General features: G+C 44.9%; 1 protein-coding gene across 3 annotated transcripts; it reads left to right on the top strand.

Moving 5' to 3' along the window:
- The first annotated feature begins 12,284 nt into the window (after window positions 1-12,284).
- DHPS (deoxyhypusine synthase) lies at window positions 12,285-19,774 on the top strand. 3 transcript variants are annotated; one of them, XM_061626541.1, is made up of 11 exons: window positions 12,285-12,649; window positions 12,910-12,964; window positions 13,915-14,145; window positions 14,604-14,768; window positions 15,131-15,252; window positions 15,498-15,594; window positions 16,402-16,488; window positions 16,870-16,975; window positions 17,161-17,264; window positions 18,393-18,518; window positions 18,925-19,774. In XM_061626541.1, the coding sequence occupies exons 3-11, from the start codon at window positions 13,942-13,944 to the stop codon at window positions 19,018-19,020; spliced, it is 1,107 nt and encodes a 368-aa protein (XP_061482525.1). In that variant the 5' UTR covers window positions 12,285-12,649; window positions 12,910-12,964; window positions 13,915-13,941; the 3' UTR covers window positions 19,021-19,774. The 3 variants fall into 3 exon arrangements, with proteins under 3 accessions (XP_061482525.1, XP_061482526.1, XP_061482527.1); XM_061626542.1 differs by lacking the exon at window positions 12,910-12,964; XM_061626543.1 differs by lacking the exons at window positions 12,285-12,649; window positions 12,910-12,964 and adding an exon at window positions 12,991-13,045.
- The last annotated feature ends 859 nt before the right edge of the window (window positions 19,775-20,633 follow it).

Below are 20,633 nucleotides of genomic sequence, written 5' to 3'. Positions count from 1 at the left end.
GTTCAGACCCCATGAGCGTATATGTGAAATTCAGATTTTTTGCTCCAATATGCATAATTTTACACTTGTTTATATTGAATTGCATTTGCCATTTTTCCGCCCATTCACTCAGTTTGGAGAGGTCTTTTTGGAGCTCTTCGCAATCCCTTTTTGTTTTAACAACCCTGAACAATTTAGTGTTGTCAGCAAACTTGGCCACTTCACTGCTCACTCCTAATTCTAGGTCATTAATGAACAAGTTGAAAAGTACAGGTCCCAATACCAATCCTTGAGGGACTCCACTTTCTACAGCCCTCCATTGGGAGAACTGTCCGTTTATTCCTACTCTCTGCTTTCTGCTTCTTAACCAATTCCTTATCCACAAGAGGACCTCTCCTCTTATTCCATGACTGCTAAGCTTCCTCAGAAGCCTTTGGTGAGGTACCTTGTCAAACGCTTTTTGAAAGTCTAAGTACACTATGTCCACTGGATCACCTCTATCTATATGCTTGTTGACACTCTCAAAGAATTCTAATAGGTTACTGAGACAGGACTTTCCCTTGCAGAAGCCATGCTGGCTCTGCTTCAGCAAGGCTTGTTCTTCTATGTGCTTAGTTAATCTAGCTTTAATAATACTTTCTACCAGTTTTCCAGGGACAGAAGTTAAGCTAACTGGCCTGTAATTTCCGGGATCCCCTCTGGATCCCTTTTTGAAGATTGGTGTTACATTTGCCACTTTCCAGTCCTCAGGCACGGAGGAGGACCCGAGGGACAAGTTACATATTTTAGTTAGCAGATCAGCAATTTCACATTTGAGTTCTTTGAGAACTCTCGGGTGGATGCCATCCGGGCCCGGTGATTTGTCAGTTTTTATATTGTCCATTAAGCTTAGAACTTCCTCTCTCGTTACCACTATTTGTCTCAGTTCCTCAGAATCCCTTCCTGCAAATGTTAGTTCAGGTTCAGGGATCTGCCCTATATCTTCCACTGTGAAGACAGATGCAAAGAATTCATTTAGCTTCTCTGCAATCTCCTTATCGTTCTTTAGTACACCTTTGACTCCCTTATCATCCAAGGGTCCAATCGCCTCCCTAGATGGTCTCCTGCTTTGAATGTATTTATAGAATGTTTTGTTGTTGGTTTTTATGTTCTTAGCAATGTGCTCCTCAAATTCTTTTTTAGCATCCCTTATTGTCTTCTTGCATTTCTTTTGCCAGAGTTTGTGTTCTTTTTTATTTTCTTCATTCGGACAAGACTTCCATTTTCTGAAGGAAGACCTTTTGCCTCTAAGAGCTTCCTTGACTTTGCTCGTTAACCATGCTGGCATCTTCTTGGCCCTGGCGGTACCTTTTCTGATCTGCGGTATGCACTCCAGTTGAGCTTCTAATATAGTGTTTTTAAACAACTTCCAAGCACTTTCGAGTGATGTGACCCTCTGGACTTTGTTTTTCAGCTTTCTTTTTACCCATCCCCTCATTTTTGTGAAGTTTCCTCTTTTGAAGTCAAATGTGACCGTGTTGGATTTTCTTGGCAATTGGCCAGTTACATGTATGTTTAATTTAATAGCACTGTGGTCACTGCTCCCAATCGGTTCAACAACACTTACATCTCGCACCAGGTCCCGGTCCCCACTGAGGATTAAGTGGGGTTAAATGGCTTCCTCAAATAGCACCTCTCTGCTTTTTCTTTTATCATAAAAGGCCTTGCTCAGTGAAACATTAAAAAAATTATTTCTCACTGTTGGCTAAAGAAAGAAGGGAGGGAGAAAAATGCCATTATGCATACCAGTCTGGAGGATTAGACTGATAAGCATGTAGATAAAACACAGATAATCTTATTTTAGGTATGATAATTTTTGGTTCCTCCCTTTAATTTAATTTCCTCCCTGCCACCATTCCATTCACCACCTCTGCCTATTCACAAAGAGCCAACTCCTATATTTATTTTTATGGAGGTAGAGCCCACACAAGTGACCTTACCACCTCATGTTTACGCATTTGAGCTATTTGTGTGAAGAGCTCTCATTTGAAAAGCAAAAGGTTGGAAAGAGCCTACCACATGAGTTTATTTTTGGCAATGATAGCATTAATTTTTGACTCCAAAACACATGCAGTGTGGCTAATATAAATTCAAATGTGATGTTTATGTTGTTGCCATGGAGATACAGTTCCACAGACCTCTCAACTAATCTGTTGTAATCTAGTTACCACATTCTGATGTTGAGCATTAAGTTTGAGGCCTTCCCTACAAGCAGAAATGTCCATCCTAATATTAGCATCTTCTTGTGGAAACGTTCTGTGAGACTGGGCTTGCAGGTCAGTTCATGTGGCTTCCAGGCAAACTTCAGCATCAACATAGCTGGGGACAGCTGCAGCACGAGGGGACTGAGGAAGATCTGCCCTGGGAGTGAGTATCTGGCATCTGGGTGCTTGCTACTAGCTCCTTTGGGCTGCTGCCTGTCCAGACAGCTGAAGTCCCTGGTAAGTGCTGCAAGGACTGGGACCCCCTGCCTGGCCCTTGCTCCAGAGAGAGGCTGCAGTTAATCTCGTAGCCCCTTGCAACAGCTGCTGGCTGGGCCAGGAGGCATAAAAGCACAGCTGCCCAGACCTGGGGTCGCCACCGAAGGAGTGACACCAAAGGAAGTTGCCCCTTGGGGATCCCCTTAGGGAGTACTGAGGCCGAGGGCGCTACCCCATTTCTATTACTTTTTCTTGTGTTTTTTTTTAATTTGTTTTCAGTTAAACCAGTCTAGAAGAGATGGGTGGTGGGGAGGGTGTGTGGTGCATATGTAGTTCCTGAACAGGGTGGGAGCCTGTGCAGTGAACTGAATGAGAGGAGAAAGTCACCAGATGCCTTCAGAGTGAGAGTCTGTAACTGGCAAAAGGCTGGCCCTCCATGGGTGTGAGACAGGAGGAGTAGTAGATGGGCCCTCTGTGAAAAAGTTTGAATGGGTATGACTGTTCCCAATTCTCGCAGTGGCCTTCTGGGATAATTCTCTTCGGCAGACTTCGTTGGTGGGCTTGTGTTGGGCCCATATTAGGTGTTTAGGAGGAGTCTTAGTACAGAGGAACATGGGTGATGCCACCCCAATTTCAATGATTACAGGCAGAGGGAAATATAGCCATGAGGAGGTGGTGAATTACCCGAGAAGGCGAAGGCACGGTTATCTGCGCCTTGTTCCTTGCTGCCACTCCTCTCATGGATTGGTTCCTCGTTGCTCATCCGCTGTGCCCACAGGACTGTGTGTGTTGTTAACGCCAGATCTGTACATAATAAGACCACTCTCATCCATTACTTGATTGTGGATGAAGGTGCCAATTTGGTGTGTATTACCAAGACCTGGGTGGGTGAGCTTGGAGGGGTTGATCTGACCCAGCTTTGCCCACCTGGATACTCACTGCAGCACCAGCACAGGCTGCAGGGAAGGGGGGGAGGAGTTGCTGTGGTCTACAGAACTTTCATCTCTGTCACCAGGAAACCACTCTGTCTTGGAGCTGGCTATGAGGGCCTGCACCTGGTGTTGGGCCGAGGAGACAGTAAACTAGGGTTGCTGCTGGTGTACCATCCACCCTGCTGCCCAGCAGCTTCTCTGACCGAGCTGGTGGAGGTCATCTCGGCTGTGGCATTGGAGGAGTCCAGAACAATAGTGCTGGGTGATTTCAATGTCCATGCTGAGGCTGCCTCTAGAGTTCCAGCTTGGGACTTCATGGCCTCCATGACGACCATGGGGCTGTCTCAACTTGTTACTGGCCCAACATATAGGGCAGGGCACACCGTTGACTTGGTTTTTGCTCCAGATGGAGGAAGGGGTGGTCTGGACATAGCGGGGGTGGATGTCACCCCATTGTCATGGTCAGATCACTTCCTGGTGAAGTTTAGACTTATGGCTCTAATCCTTCCCTGCAGGGGTGGTGGACAGATTAAGATGGTCCAGCCCTTGGAGCCTAATGCAATCCACTGGATTCCTGAATGCCCTGGGGGAGTTCCCAGTAGATAGAGCAGGTGACCCTGTTGAAGCCCTTGTCACACTGTGGAACAGTGAGGTGCATCGGGCTCTCAACATGGTTGCCCCCGAGTGCCCTTGTGATGCCCCTGTATTTATAATACTGTAAATATGGTAAGTGCAGGTTTATTAGAGTATATATGGTAAGTAGACTGAGTGAGAGGGGGGAATACATGGGCTGGAATGCTGGAGAATGTTGTATTATGATTGGCTGAGCGTTTTGAGTGTCTGAAGGTATAAATGAGAGGATGACAGTTGAGAGAGAGTTTGGTTGGTGGGAGTTCTGAGGGAGGCTGTTGGTTGGTTTTGTGGGTTGGATTGGATTAGGCTGGTAGTGAGGCAGGTTACTGACGTCTAGTAACATAAAGAGTAACACATCTGATGAAACCATATGCTTGTTAAACTATACCTTTAAGTAATCTTGTTATTCCTGTGTATATAAATAAATATTTGTGGTTTACCTAATGTCTGATCCTTGGCTGGGTTTACACAGATCAGATGGGTGGGCAGGGCTTATACCAAGGTTGGGAAACAGTATCAATGGTGGCAGTGGTGAAGAGAGAGTGTAACATCATCAGGTATCCAGAGCAACCCAGGGCTGTATTCTTTATAGGCACAAAGACACAGGGGGGTTGTGGCCTGCAAGTGCACCCAGACACAAAGTATCAATAGTCCAGGAGGAGACTAAGGCATAGTCCCAAGGCAATATTGAATTACAGGGAGTGACTGGTGGTGCTGCCTAGCAGTGAGATGTTGAGAGATCTTTGCTAGAGCTGGTGACAACCATTTTAAAACCAGGACCCTGAGGTGAGACTGTGACAAGGCGGTAGCCACAGGCGGGATCCTAGCAGGTGGTGGCCTGAAGTAGGATCCTGACAGCCCTCTCCGGCACTGTGGAGCCCGGCTTGCACCTTGGTACACCAGTGAGCTAAGGGCAATGAAACAGGCTTGATGACGGCTAGAGCGCAAGTGGCGAAAGACGCACTGTGAGGCTGATCGGGCACGAGTAAAACATCATAACCGTGCCTACTGTGTAGCGGTGAGGGCGGCAAAGAAGGCCCACTTCTCTGCCTTAATAGCATCCTCAAGTAGCCATCCAGTGGAGCTTTTTTGTATTGTCAGGGGTCTGTTGACATCAACTCTAGGAAATGGAGTCTTAGACCCTTCGGAGGCCCACTGTCAATTGTTTGAAATGCACTTTGAGGGTAAAGTTGCCCGCCTCCGTAGCAGTCTTGATGCCCCATCCACATCTACTGTAGTCCCCAATGAGGTGTCCAGTGCAACGTCTGCTGCAACTTCTTGGGAACGGTTTCAGTTGATGCGGCCTGATGATGTGGAGAAGGTGCTTGCGATGATGCGGTCAGTAACATGTCCTCTCGACCCTTGCCCTTCTTGGCTTATTAAAGCTTGCTGAGGGGGGTCTGACCGAGTGGTGTGGTCAATGCATCATTGCGAGAGGGAGTGGTTCCAGCCACCTTGAAAGAGGCGGTGATTCAACCACTCTTGAAAAAGCCCACCCTGGACCCACTGATTTGTGACAACTACCGACCGGTTGCAAATACCCCCTTCTTAGGAAAGGTGATTGAGAGGGTTGTGGCACAGCAACTGCAAGTACTCTTGGATGAAACAGATTATCTTGACCCATCCCAGTCTGGGTTCAGGCGTGGTTATGGGACTGAATTGGCCTTGGTCACCCTGATGGATGACTTCTATTGGGAGAAGGACAGGGGGAGTGCGACCCCGTTGTTCTTACTTGATCTCTCAGCGGCTTTTGATACCATTGACCATGGTATCCTTCTGGGCCAACTTGGTGAAATGGGTATTGGAGGCACTGTTTTACAGTGGTTCCAATCCTATCTCCAGGGTCGTTCTCAGAGAATAGCATTGGGTGACTGTCTTTCGGCCCCCTGGCAGCAGTGCTGTGGGTTGTCGCAGGGTACCATCTTGTCCCCATGCTGTTTAACATCTATATGAAGCCCTTGGGAGCAGTCATCAGGAGCTTTGGGGCGAGGTGTCAGCAGTATGCTGATGATACCCAGCTCTATTTCTCTATAACATCTGAATCAGGAGAGGCCGTGCAAGCCCTTGGACCGCTGCCTGGACTCGGTGGTGGACTGGATGAGGGCCAATAAACTGAGTCTGAATCCTAGCAAGACAGATGCGCTGTGGGTTGGTGGTTCCCGAGTTCAGATAATTGGTCAGTTGCCTGCTTTGGATGGGGTCGTACTCCCTCTGAAAGAGCAGGTCTGTAGCCTGGGGGTGCTCCTGGATCCATCTTTGTCACTAGAGGCCCAGGTGACCTCAGTGGCTAGGACTGCCTTTTACCAGCTTCTGCTGGTGAGACAGCTGCAGCTGTTTCTGGACCGGGATAGCCTGACCACTGTTGTCCACACACTGGTAACCTCTAGGCTGGATTACTGTTATGCACTGTATGTGGGGCTGCCCTCGAGGTTTGTCTGGAAGCTGCAGCTGGTGCAAAATGAGGTGGCGAGACTGCTCACTGGAGCAAGGTGTTGCCATCATGTCACCCCACTGCTGAAAGAATTGCACTGGCTGCCCATTTGCTACCGGGTCAAGTTCAAGGTTCTACTTTTGGTGTACAAAGCCCTATACAGCTTGGGACCAGGATACCTGAAAGACAGTCTTACCCCTTATATGCCCAGTCGATCACTGCGTTCTGCAGGTGAGGGCCTCCTGCAGATACCAGCTTATCAGAAGGTTCATTCTGCACAATATAGGAAACGGACCTTTAGTGTGGCAGCACCTACCCTGTGCAATTCCCTCCCTTTGAATATTAGGCAGGCGCCATCTCTGCTATCTTTTCGGCGCCTTTTGAAGACTTTCCTCTTTCAACAAGCCTTTTAAGTTGAGACCTATCCCAGTCTGCATCTGTGTCAAAATTGTTTAATATGTTTTTAATAATGTTTTTAACCCTTTTTTAAAGTTGTTTTTTGAAAATGTTTTTAATGCTGTTTTGTTTTAATGTATTTTAAGATCTGTTTTTATGATGTTTTAAAGTGTTTTAGTGTTTTGTTTGCCGCCTTGGGCTCCTGTTGGGAGGAAGGGCAGGATACAAACGAAATAAATAAACATAGCCCATATTAGAAAGTGGCTACTAGACAGCAGTTGCCTTACTGATCAATACAGACTTTGAGGGCTATATTGCACTCAATTATATATTTTTTAAAAAAATATTATTGAATGTCAGTTTTATCCTACCTTTCCTCCAAAGAGTTCAGAATGGCATAAATCAAGCATCCAATGTGGCATCTACAAGTGTACTCACAGAGGCCTTCCCTGCACTCACAGGAACCCCTCTCCCTGTCAAAGTTTGGCTTGAAAAAAGTATTCTATTATTGCCAGTAGAATCCGTTATGGTGTGTGCTTGGTTGTGTTGTGTGTGTGGCATCCATGGGTTTCTCTGGTTTGAAAATGAGTCCATGGGCCCAAAAAGGCTGGCAACCCCTAGCACAGATGGTCCCCTTCTTCCTATCACAACACTCCTATGAGGTATACTATGCTGAGAAATGCAGGCTGGCCCAAGGTGTGTGATTGAGCAGGGATTTGAACATGGGTGTCATCAACCCAACACTAACCACGCTGGCTCTTGGGATAATAAGCCAAGTAGCTAGACTGAGGCAATAAAAACACTTACCTCTCATTCCACTTCTGTGATCTGCTCAGCAATTAGCAACCCCCCCCCCAAAAAAAACCCCTCAGTGCATTGGGTGGAATTCAGCTAAGATGTTCTGTTAGCACAGGGACTTCTGATTGTGCAATGGAACCTTTTCCTTTCCTTGCCCCCCCCGGCCCTCTCCAAATCTGCTCCAGAGAGTTGGGGGGAAACCAAACCAGATTTAGAGGGCATGCAGGGGGCACACAGAGAAGAGAGGGAGGGGAAGTTCTGTTGCGCAGCTAGAAGTGCTAATATAACTTTTTCACTGGATACCACCCCACTGTCTCCAAGCCCACATAGATAATCCAATCCTTGTTCTTTCCATGACCAAGACCCTTTTTCTGGGACATCAAACATAGGATATCATATGCTTTCTCATTCCTATGGGTATGCACATTGTTGCAAAAGATTGATCCCTTCCCAAACCGAAATTATGGTGCCATGGAGTGGGGGCTCAGTATATCTTCATTTCCTCCTTTCAGCAACATGGTGTCACAAAACTGGAGAAAGAAACAGCCATAAGAGAAGAAATACTTTCCTTTAGAAAGTGAAAAAGAGCAAACTCTCCATGGGGACAGCATCCGTTTTAACTTTGGTTATTATGTGACCTTGATTAGATGTTAAACTCACATGGGGTACAGGACACTACTATAAAAGCACCTCAAACTAGTATTTATAAATGCTATCTAAGCAGTAACAGATAGCTCTCAAGGTAAACTTAAACTGACAGTAGTCTTTTATAGTAAAAGCCCTCTGTTTTGACCTACTACACTTAAAACAAGAGAGCTAGCCTATACTGAACTCTATCTCTTGCTGAATGTAAAGATATTAACACTCCTCTAAACTGAAAATGGGCAAAACTTATGAATGCTGACTCACACACCTTCCCCACCCCCTCCATTTTTGTTTTGTTTTAGTTTGCTTCTTTGTTGTGAAGCTGTGTTTGTTATATTGATATAAACTCAAACAAAACTCAATAAAATATTCATTAAAAATAGAGCTACTATTAATATCATGTCTCATTTGTCTATTGCAGGGGTGAGAGCCATGCAGCCACAACATACCTTCCAAAATGTGAGGAATACAAAGAAAAATACTTATTTCCCATCTGGTGAGAGAACAGTTTCTGCTATTGTGCCTGGAAGCAAATGGGATGCACCTACTAACTGCGGCTTGCATCCCAGAAGAGTTTTTTAAAGGGGAAAGTGCAGTGGCATTGTCACTACTGATTTATTGTTGCGTTAATGTTTCATAGGAAACAACTTCCTTACATCACATACATGAAGCAAATTAAGAAGATGGGCAGAATACACAGAAATGAATTGAGTATACTGAAAGATAAACAAGGCTCACAAGGTGATAGTAACTCCGGTTCTCCTATGTGACAATTCCTATAAGGTATATATATATATCACATTCATCACTCTAGCTTCTGTTTCAATCTAGTGTTGCCTCTAGCTTTAAGGAGGGAGGATTGTTGATGGCTGCATTTACCATTGCCACATATCTTTATCCTAGATTAAGAACTGCTCTCAGGATGAGTCAAAGGCTGCAGCCCACTTCTGCACAAGGAGGAAGAAGACCAGCAGCCAGGTTCACTGGTTAAAATAAGTTTTTCTTCTCTTAGTAATAGTCTCCTTCAGGAGAGGCCTTGACCAGAAAATATAAAATTTTGATCCTTGAAAAAAACTTTAATACATTTTCAACATTGAGGGTGCTATCCAAACCCTTTCTAGGCTTAATCGAGCAGTGGGGCCACATCCGCAACCTCACTGCTCATTCTACCTGGGGCAGAAGGCAGGGGGCAGTTCCCTGGTGCAGCAACCATGTCCAAATTGGGCCTGATGCTACCATGTTATTATGTTATAGCAGTGGGGCCAGGTCAGGATCCAGTGGGTCCCAGGTCAGCTCAGAGTCTCCTCCTTCCCACCCCTAGAACACCCCATTTCAGGACATTCTATGGGCTATCACCTGTGGGGATCCTGCTAGTGGCACTTCTGCCAACACACCCATTCATCGTCATGGAGGTTCATGTTGATGAAAGCTGGCAGAAATGGCAAAGTAACACTTCCACCCAATCCAACTCCCCCTGCCCGCAGCCTGGCACAAAGGAGTCTGGATTGCAGTATGAGCTGATGAAACAGTTCCAGAAGAACTGATAGTGTACTGACCTGTTTTGTTCAGTGTATTTTTCCTTGAAAAGTTTTGCATTTAGGCAAAAAGTTAATTAATGAATGATGAACAGGTGTAACAGGATGGATAGTGGTTTGGCATTAGGTCATGTGAAATAGATCTTGGGATTATAGTTAATCGCAAATTGAATGCAAGTCAGCCGTATGATATGTCACGATACTGCAAAAAGGGGTATTGTGATTTTAGATTGTATTAACAGAACCAAAGTTTCTAAGCCATGGGAAATAATAGTTCCACTTTATTCTGCCTTAGTCATATGTCATTACAGGACTGTGTCCAGTTCTGGGTGCCACACTTTAAGAAGTACATATTTAAAATGCAATGGTTTCAGTAGAGGGCAATGGAGATTGTCAGTGGTAATAAGTCCTATGAGGAAAGGCTGAAGGAACTGAGTATGTTTAGCATAAAGAAGCCCGGGGTGGTGGTGGTAGCACTCCAAGAAGTGAAGGCTATTATATAGAAGAGGGTAAAGACATGTTCTCCGCTACTCTAGAGGGCAGGCCTAGATCTAATAGACTAACATTACAAGAGAGCAGATTTTGGTTAAATATTAGGAGAAATAGCCCATCTTAGATACTGGAACTTCCTGAGAAAGTTATCCCATTTATAACTACCTTAGGAGAATTGTTCTTGTTCCGTTGTCTTCCTAGGCCTTGTGTACAATTACAGGAGCATTCTCATAGACATGGGATATTTGCAATGTTTAAAGGGAGATTTAAGCCACAGCTACACTACATATATAAAGTACATGACTTCCCTCCAAGAATTCTGGGAACTGTAGTTTAAGGGTGCTGGGAAATGTAGCTCTGTGAGGTGTAAACTACTGTTCCCAGGATTCTTTGGGGAAGCCATGTGTTTTAAATGTATGGTGTTTAACACAGCCTCAGATCTCTCTGTGGTAGCAGTGGAGATTTTTGCTTGGAGAGAGTATTTAACATCCAAAACAATCACAGGACAATTGTCAAATGAAGAACCATCCTTCTTAACTCACTGGTGATGGAGTGTCGTGTTACTAAGAATGTACAGTGGCTAAGTCTGCAAAGAATTCAAGAAATCAATGTTTCTGCTCAAACGCCTGGTAGATTGGTATTATAAAGTTGGTGGAGGAAGGCAGGGAGAGATGGCATTGGGAGTATCATATGACAAGCCATTACTGGGGAAAAGGGTTCAGACAACAAATTGCTCTTCCAAGATGTAAGCCGCAGAGAGCCATATGAGCCACCTATTAGATCCTGTGTATGTGTGTTATGTGCCTTCAAGTCAGTTACAACTTATGGCGACGCTATGAATCAGCAACCTCTAATAGCATCTGTTGTAAACCACCCTGTTCAGATCTTGTAAGTTCAGGTCTGTGGCTTCCTTTATGGCATTGATCCATCTTGTTTGGTCTTCCTCTTTTTCTACTTCCTTCTGTTTGTCCCAGCATTACTGTCTTTTCTAGTAAATCATGTCTCTTAGGTGTCCAAAGTATGATAACCTCAGTTTTATCATTTTATAGCAGGCTCTTTTTTGATGCCAGGTTAGTTCTTAAGGAAACAACTGCTTTAAACACAGGGGCCAGCTCCCTCTGACTATGGTCACTTTCAGACAATCATGATGAGCATTTATCCTGATTTGTTTTCAGGAAGATTAGAGAATGTTGGATGCTTAATGAGCATTCATCCTGATTTGCTTAAGGAGACACTAGACAATGTTGCATCAAAGCAAGAATGATCCCACACTTTCCAGTGCATTTTCTCATCACTTTATCACAAGAAGTCAGATCTTTTGGGAAAGTGGGTTTGTTGTGCAAAACCTCCCAATCAACTAAAACTGTGCAACCTGAATTTGTGGTAACTGAATATTACCTGAAAATAGTGTGTGGAAGCGCTCTAGATCACAAACTCATTCTGGTTGCACCAGGAACTACTGACCCTACCCTGGTAAGCCTACAAGAATTTATTGTTATATTTTATTTGTTGAACACCTAAACATGAGGCATTAAAAATGAAGAATTTAAACGTCAGCTCCTGGGTCAAGCAGAAATAGCTGCAACAAGCCCAAAAAGAATGCAACAGCCAAGGCAGCAAAAAGGGGGAGGGCCAACAACACATATCTAGCCCATAAAGGATAGAGGCAAGATGTTCACAAACCTACAGGGAGAACTCTCACACACGTACGTGATGGCTAATGTGGGCACTACTTCAACTTCTTATTTCAGTCTTCTCAGGACCAAACTAGACAAGTTGAGCACGCCATTAGGATCCCCGTGAGTGCGGATATGTGTATTTTCACTGAAATCACAGCGTGCAAGGAGTTTGGTTTAATCCTTTTTCTTCTCTGCCGTATTCCTGACAAAAAAAAGGGCATTCTCTGAATTTTGCTCTCTGCTCTAGACTATCACGATGCCACTCAAAGCCGCCAAACTCTGCTCGCTAAAAGGAGCCCCGTCTCCTTCCGACTTCCGCCCAAACGTGAAGCTAGTTACCAAAATAGATTCCTGGCGCACTTCTTCCAAGCTTTTGCTGCTGCGTGTTTTCTTCAAGGGAAAAGTTAACAAGCCTGGGCGGAGAGTTGCTCTTTCCCCGCCCCGTTGAGGACCTCTCGCGAGGTTTAATCCTGTCTTGTCTCCGAGGCCTATTTGTGGCATCTCTACGCTGTAGCAAGGAAAAGACGCGTAATCGGCCCGCGTCTGCTTTTCCTACCGGGGAACGAGCAAGCGACGCTTTTCCTTCCTTCCTAACTGGAACTAGCAAGGCTTCCTACGCGGGCGGACAGGGAGGGGCAGATCACTGGCTGGTCATCGTCAGCACTGTGAGGTAAGGCCGCTCTACCGCCCCCATGGTCGGGCAATTCGCTACAAACGCGCCCGCCAGCCAGCCTTTCTTCCTCCCCTCTTTAAGTTTAAAGGGCCCCATCATCTCATCATGTGAAGGGAGACGGGACATCGCACTCCTAGGAGGACGGGGAAGCCGGGCGTGTTATTTTTACTATAGGAACATGGCACTAAACACGCCCACCCTGTGGTGACTTACTTTTTTTTCTTCCTCTCCCCTCCGCAATATTTGGTACCGACCAGGGCATTATGCTGGAGACGGTAGTAGAATTCTGGACTGTACCACTTCAGGCTGCAGGTGAGCTCTCCATATGTCTCTCGATGCGTGTGCCTGCATCTGGAATGTATTGTGAGCCTAGCCTGCAAAAGAGAGAAAACGGTGGGATACGCTTTCAATTCTTTGCGAGTTATTCTCACGTTTTTGGTATTGGTGTGGAGAAGTACTGCAAATAGCGCCGTGTTACACAAAAACACCTGGAAACTAGGGCTATTGTGGTGTGGGGAAGAGCGGCAGCATGGACTCCTGTATGGCCTGGGTTTTCTGATGCTGTTTTTGCTGTATGGTAAGGAGCCAAACCTACAGGAGTTCTCATGCTATGGTGTGTGCGTCGTGCGTGTAGGGAAAGTTTGTTAGGAAATGGCAAGCAGGTATAAGCTTAGTTTTGCCAGATTTAAGGAAATTGTATTGATGCTCCAATGATGACATAGTGACTCTAAAAAGTATTCTGAGGGAAGGCAACTTTCCAGTCAGAATGCATCATGTTCCCTTATGCTGGATGCTGCTGTCTGTGCAGATCCTGCTGCCATAACAAGACAGCAGTGGGCCTGATCTGGACCTCTTCACTGTGCCAGTCTGGATATTGGCACTGCAATGGAGCATTTTCCCCCTCCTTGCATTTGTGCCAGCATGAGTGCTAGGGCTGTGGATGTGGCGCTGGCTGAGCTGTTCCACTAAGCCCTGATACTGCTGGCCAGGGGTTAAGATTGCAGCCTATGTTTAAATGGTTGACGGGGAAGAATTGCTTGGAGAAGTTCTTTATTGTTGGTGGTGTGAGCATGGGCCTTTCTAGAGCACTGGCAGTTGAGAGATGATGTAAACTGCTGTTTCCCTGTTTGGAGGGGTGATGCAATAGGGCTGTAGAAATTGAGGAGTTACTATAAAGCTGTGGTTCTGTAACCATACTCACATGGCAGGAAGTTTGAAAGGTGTGCTTTGGAGTCTTTTTACTTACGGTATCTCTGTTCTAGGCTGCCAGCCACGCCAGTGTCCACCTGATGGAGAATGTGGCCTGTGACCTACCTGCTGGGGCAGTGGCAGCTGTATTGAAACGCAGTGAGGGACTACCTGAAGGGAGCCTGACTGTGCGTGGCTATGACTTTGACCGTGGGTTAGACTATCATGCCTTGCTCCAGTCTTACCTCACCACAGGTTTCCAGGCTACCAGCTTTGGGCAGGCTGTGAATGAGATCAATCGCATGGTGAGTATGGTGATAGATTAGGTGGAAATATGAGCATTTTGGTCCTTTCCCCATGCTCTGGAGGTAGCATGGTGCTGAATTGTAGCATATAGAGGCTTCTGTAAATTTATATATGTATGTTCTTGTGTATTTTACACCATCTTCTCTTGCGCTTCCCCATTCACATGTATAGCATTCTTGGCACTATTCATATATTGTAGAAAGAGGGAGAACCCATATATGTACATATACAGACTTAAGTGTTGGCCAGCATGCAGAAGTACTGCATAGTTTCTCAGCAGCACCCTTTCAAAACAATAACTCACAGCCCTATCTGCCGTAGGCCTTGCATGTTGACAGCACTGGATATTTCTGAGTGGATGTGATGTTCATAATCGTTATAACTGAGCAGCTAAGCAGTCCCTGTGTTGTACATTTGTGTCAAAGCTTGATTCAAATAGGTGTGTTCTTTTCTACAGATAGAAGCAAAGCTAACACCACTTGCTGAGGATGAAGGCAACCATGCTGACCTGAATCCCTGTTCCCACCACCTAACAGGCTGTACAATCTTCTTGGGCTTCACTTCCAACCTCATCAGCTCAGGTGTCCGTGAGACCATCCGCTACCTGGTGCAACACAACATGGTAATCAAACCATGGATAGTGTTTCTCTCTTTGATATATAAGGAAAAACATTCCTTATGAGATACGTGGTTGGGAAGAGAGGGCTGGGATATGTAGTGGAGAAAAGAATCCCTGGTATTATATTATCCTTGATTTGCTGGTGTGGGTGATGAGCACTGTATCTGGTCTTCTTGTAAGCATTCAAGGGGTGGAAAGAATTTTAAGGGAACTACCTCAACTTGTGGGAGAGATTGGCCATTGATGCTACATGACTGAAGATGGTAGGTGACTGGATTAACCCATTTACATAACTCCAGCCTAAAGGATGCTCATCTCTGCAAATCTTGGCAAGCATTATAGCCTATATCCTCTGGCTTCTGTAGGTGGATGTGCTGGTGACCACAGCAGGTGGTGTGGAGGAAGATCTGATCAAATGTTTGGCACCCACTTTCATTGGAGATTTCAGCTTGTGTGGGAAGGAACTACGGCAGAATGGGATTAACAGGTATCAGTTGTGGTAGTGTGGAGAACTGGCCATTATCAGGAATCAAGGTTGATGGTTGGTTTTTTGTGCTCTGAGAAATGGATGCCTTCCAAGTTTCCTCCCATTTATGTGATCCAACCTGTTTCATATTGTGCTGTGGGAAGGGGATTGGCTGCATGCATTACCATGTGTGGGGGGAGGGAGCAAGGATGGGACAAAATACCTAACCAGACTTTGCTCCCCAGACATGTCCTCCTCTTCTCCAGGATTGGGAATCTGCTGGTGCCCAATGACAATTACTGCAAGTTTGAGGACTGGCTGATGCCAATCCTGGACCAGATGGTGACAGAGCAGGACACGGAGGTGAGAGCTGGAATTTTAGAGATGGTATGTCTGAATGCTAGTATTGCATCCCACCCCACTTGTGTATGATAATTCAAACAATTTTTGAGAACTATGAGTCTTTGGGTTCTGTCTTTGTCTTTGGAAATAGAGAAAAGCATAGCTTATAAACGTGATGGAGAATGAAACAGCGTAGGAGCCATATCTTACAAGATCTAATCCTAGTTCTGAGTGTGTGATCCCAAGGCCATTTCCTTATTCATGTCATTCATTTTTTTTGCCAATATAATTAGGTTTCTTACCCTCCCATAGAGACTGTTTTTCTGTCTTTGAAATTGCTTGTGTTAAGTCTACATGGAAATGGACTGCCTTCAAGTCGATCCCGACTTATGGCTACCCTATGAATAGGGATTTCATGGTAAGCAGTATTCAGAGGGGGTTTACCATTGCCTCCCTCTGAGGCTAGTCCTCCCCAGCTGGCTAGGGCCTGCTCAGCTTGCCACAGCTGCACAAGCCAGCCCCTTCCTTGTCCGTAACTGCCAGCTGGGGGGCAACTGGGCTCCTTGGGACTATGCAGCTTGCCCACGGCTGCATAGGTGGCAGGGCACGTAACCCCTGAGCCATTCACTGTGGGGGTAATCTTTAGCTGGCCCTTTACACCCAGGAGACATGAGCAGGGATTTGAACTCACAGACTCTGGCCTCCCAGCGGCTCTCTTCCCCACTGTGCTATACCAGCTATCCTAAGTCTACATAGATGTGCCTTAATACTTCCTTACCTATCTGGAGACAAGTTGACATTGTTTAACACTGCCTCCCTGCCTTTCAGGGTGTGAAGTGGACTCCATCAAAGCTCATTGCTCGACTTGGCAAGGAAATCAACAATCCTGAATCAGTCTATTACTGGGCACAAAAGGTAGGCTGAAGAAGGCTCCTGCATTTAAATTTCATGAGCTTCCATTGTCGTGGCTAAAATGCTGCTTCTTTGTCACTTCATAACGCCTTTCTTCCAATCTTTCATCATCTGAGGGTCTGTCCTATGTGGGTGATATCGCAGAAGATTTTGCTTGTTGAGCAACCCCATGTATTTGTCAGCTGCTAGCCTTGACTCTCACCATCCCCAACCATTAAGAGATGGTTCTGCATTATGTATTTACTACTTTTCTGAAATATGATGGGAATTTCAAGTCTGTCTCCCCCTCCTGCATGCATTCGTCCCTTCCCTGCGAGATATGCTTGCTTCTGTCATACGAAATGTCCAGTTTTCACTTATAATGGTACTTATGTTCTCTGGCAGAACAGCATCCCTGTGCTGAGTCCAGCATTGACTGATGGCTCCCTGGGGGACATGATTTTCTTCCACTCCTACAAGAAACCAGGCCTTGTACTGGACATTGTGGAAGGTGAGCTGAGACTTCTGCAACATCAGTAAACCTCTCCTTGGTTTCTATTTTCGGAGGAAGGAAGGCAGTTTGTGAGTCATGAGTGGATGCAGTGTATTGGGAGCCAAACATTCTGGGCTTACCATCCAAAAGTATGATTCTGTTTGCAGTGCTTCCTGTCTGATCTTTAATCCTGTCTCTTTCAGATCTCAGGCTTGTCAATACCCAGGCCATCTTTGCCCGGAAAACAGGAATGATAATCTTGGGTGGAGGACTTGTCAAACACCACATTGCCAATGCCAACCTCATGGTGAGCCAGATTTTGCAGTAAGAATGGACACACGGGGTAGAAAGGCAGGATTTGTCCGGTGTGGGAGATCTTGCAAAACTATGGAATGAGATAAGATTTTGTAGAAGAAAAGTGCATAGGCTGGCTGAACCTTTAGCCTTGATTGGCTCACTTAAAAGGATATAAAAATCTCAGGAGGCTTAGAGTTTGAGTTCTGGCAGTTCATATCTGGAAGAGAGCCCTTAGTTCAATAAATGAGTACATATTTTGCCCACAGAAAGCCCCAGATTCAGTCACTGCCATCTCTTATTTAAAAATATCTTAGCTAGTAGTCAAGGACTATCAATACCTCAGCACAGTCATTAACCAAAATGGAGACCAAAATAGTCAAGAAATCAAGGCGGCTAGGACTGGGGAGGGCAGCTATGAAAGAACTAGAAAAAGTCCTCTAATGCAAAGAAGTATCACTGAACACTAAAGTCAAGATCATTCAGACCATGATATTCCCGATCACTATGTATTGGACAGCGAAAAAAGCAGATCAGAGAAAAATCAATTCACTTGAAATGTGTTGGGGGGGAGAGCTTTGTGCATACCATGGACTGCAAAAAAGACAAATAATTGGGTGTCAGAACAAATTGAACCAGAACTGTCACTAGAAGCTAAAATGATGAAATTGAGGTTATCATACTTTGGACACATAGTGAGAAGACATGATTCACTAGAAAAGACCATAATGCTGGGAAAAACAGAAGGGAGTAGAAAAAGAGGAAGGCCAAATGAGATGGATTGATTCCATAAAGGAAGCCACAGACCTGAACTTACAAGATCTGAACAGGGTGGTTCATATGCTATCGGATACCACTGATTCATAGGGTCACCATAAGTCGTAACCGACTTGAAGGCACATAACAACAAAGTAGTGCTAGGAAAGGACTCTGCCTGAAATCTCAGAGTGCGTTTGTTCTAAATGGATCATTTGTCTTAAATTGATGTAAAGAAACATATATTGATATATACTTACCTCTGAATGTATATGTGGGAATGGTTGTGTGTCATAACAGGTTTAATGTACAAACCAAGTTTTTAGTTATCACTGACCCAGCTGTGTTCCTTTTGCTTGATGTCATCAATTCTGTACCTCCCCAGAGAAATGGCGCTGACTTCTCTGTATACATCAACACAGCACAGGAGTTTGATGGTTCAGACTCAGGAGCTCGGCCTGATGAGGCAGTGTCCTGGGGAAAGATCCGCATGGATGCCAAGCCCATCAAGGTACATGGAGGGCAAGGAGAGGATTGGCAGATCATGGTATTTGCAGGGGTGGGACTATTTCTACAAGAGTCACCATGGGAACTTAGCATTGGCTAGATTGGTGAACTTTAGAATAAACAAACAAAATAAGCCTTTGACCCTCAGGAACTACAACTCCCATCAACCCCAGCAAGCATGCGCATTGACTAGGGATAATGGGAGTTGTAGTTAAACATCTGGAGAGAAAAAGGTTCCCCCCTTTTTCTCCCCCTTTTCTAAGGGTGATATTTAGTGCTAGTTGTACTTAGAGTAGACCCACTGAAGTTAATATATTAACTTAAGTTCATTAATTTCAATGGGTCTACTGTCAGTAGGACTTAGTTGGATACAACCATAAGTCTTTCCTCATCTGTTCTTATCTTGACAGGTTTATGCTGATGCATCCCTGGTTTTCCCACTGGTAGTTGCACAGACCTTTGCACAGAAACCAAATGCTTTTGCTCCAGAGAAGAAAAATGACTAAGCCAGGGACTTCTACATAAGGCATCTTGGTTATTAGGAACCGCCTATCTCTGTCCTGCGTAGCACTGCAGCTGCAGGCACCTGCACTGAAACAGTTTTGCAGTATCTATTTGGATGAGTGTAACAGAGTTGAACCATTAGCACAACATCATTCTTCATGCTGAGTAGAAGCTGTGCTCCACTCTTACGCTTAGGTGTTTGTTGTCCATGTAATCTCAACCCAACCTTCTAATAAGCCGGTAGAGATGATAGATTCTTACGGCTTTTCCCTCTTGTATCTCCTATACGAAAACATGGTAGCATTTGGGACCCAAGGCACTTGGTAATGCCTTTGGCTCTGCTGCATACTGCTTCTAGGATAGTGGCATGGTCCTTGGATTCTGAAGTTAGCTTTTTTTCTCCTTATAACAACTGACCCAGACCACACCTCTCTGTTCATGGCCTGCCTTCCACCACCGCCATTCCCAGCTTTCATTTTAATTCTTGGATTTTCTTCTCAGTCCCTTTTATCTATTTTATGTGGTGTGCATCCGTGAGGAATTTTCCTAAGATCCCTAGCCTCCTAATAAACCACTGTGGTCTTTAAATGTGTGTGTCTTTCTGTTTTTGCTGGAATTGGCATTCTCTGCCCAGAACCAACTATTCAGGACCTGCTCTTCTGTGGGCCTTTCTCTGTATACTGTTCACGTTTTTGTTTCTGGGAAGAGCAACGCTGGGAACAGTTGAATTTGTATTAAAAATTATATAATACACTTGATCTGTATTTGAGATTTCATTGATTATGCAGCTTGAGTTTATACAGCTGAAAAGGGGAAACTAAAAATGAAACATTTTAACTGCAAGGGAAGACTAAATAAGTTGGGGTTTGTTCGTTTAGAAAATCAGAGCAATGCATTTCTTTGAAAACGTCTTTGCTTGGCTGAAATAGATAGTTGGACCAGCTTCCCACTGAGGATAACTTTTTATTTAAAGTTGGACTCCAGATTGGAAGTGCCATTGAAAGAAATGAATTGCATTACAGTTGAGCCTCAAAAGATTTGCAGCTGGACATTAATTCAAGTTGGCAGTGGAAAAAGGGTCCTACCTCGGATGTGGAGCACTTGCTTTGCATCCATAAGGTCCCAGGTTCAGTTCTTAGCATTTCAGTTAAAGAGTTCAAAGGGAGCAGTGCTGCCCAAGAGCAAAGACTGACTGCCAGCCCAACTGTGTAGCAGTGGGAGGGATGGACCAATGGTTTATACAGTATGCAGTGCAAGAAAATTACTTTGCAGTTGGTTTGTCTTGAACTGGATGCACAAATCAGTTGTGTATCCAAATACATATCAGAGTGCAGATGCAATCTACCCACAGTGCATTGCTTTTAGTGGAAGATGCACCCAGTTCTACATCCTAATGGATGTATTGAGGATGCATATACGAATGAACATCCTAATGTATATTCCATTGAAAGGAATGTATTGTAAATAAACCAACTATTTTGGGACAAACTACACATGGTGTTTATTGCATGCTTTTTCATTCATTACTTGCTCGTATCAGAACCCTGGTGTAGGCAGTAAGGGGACCTTTTCCCAAATGCAAACTGCATCCATAATTCAAATCATGACCACAGTT

The sequence above is a fragment of the Rhineura floridana genome, chromosome 5 (genome assembly GCF_030035675.1).
Source record: "Rhineura floridana isolate rRhiFlo1 chromosome 5, rRhiFlo1.hap2, whole genome shotgun sequence".
NCBI lineage: Eukaryota > Metazoa > Chordata > Lepidosauria > Squamata > Rhineuridae > Rhineura > Rhineura floridana.
Note: the sequence above shows the minus strand (reverse complement) of the source record. Positions and strands in the feature narration are given on the sequence as shown.

What these genes read in the sequence shown, in the direction of transcription:
- DHPS (XM_061626542.1), top strand. Translation starts at nt 13,942, where the DNA reads ATGGAGAATGTGGCCTGTGACCTACCTGCTGGGGCAGTGGCAGCTGTA. An exon ending in TGACAGAGCAGGACACGGAG is followed by an intron (nt 15,595 to 16,401) that starts GTGAGAGCTGGA and finishes CCTGCCTTTCAG; the next exon opens with GGTGTGAAGTGGACTCCATC. An exon ending in TGGATGCCAAGCCCATCAAG is followed by an intron (nt 18,519 to 18,924) that starts GTACATGGAGGG and finishes TTATCTTGACAG; the next exon opens with GTTTATGCTGATGCATCCCT.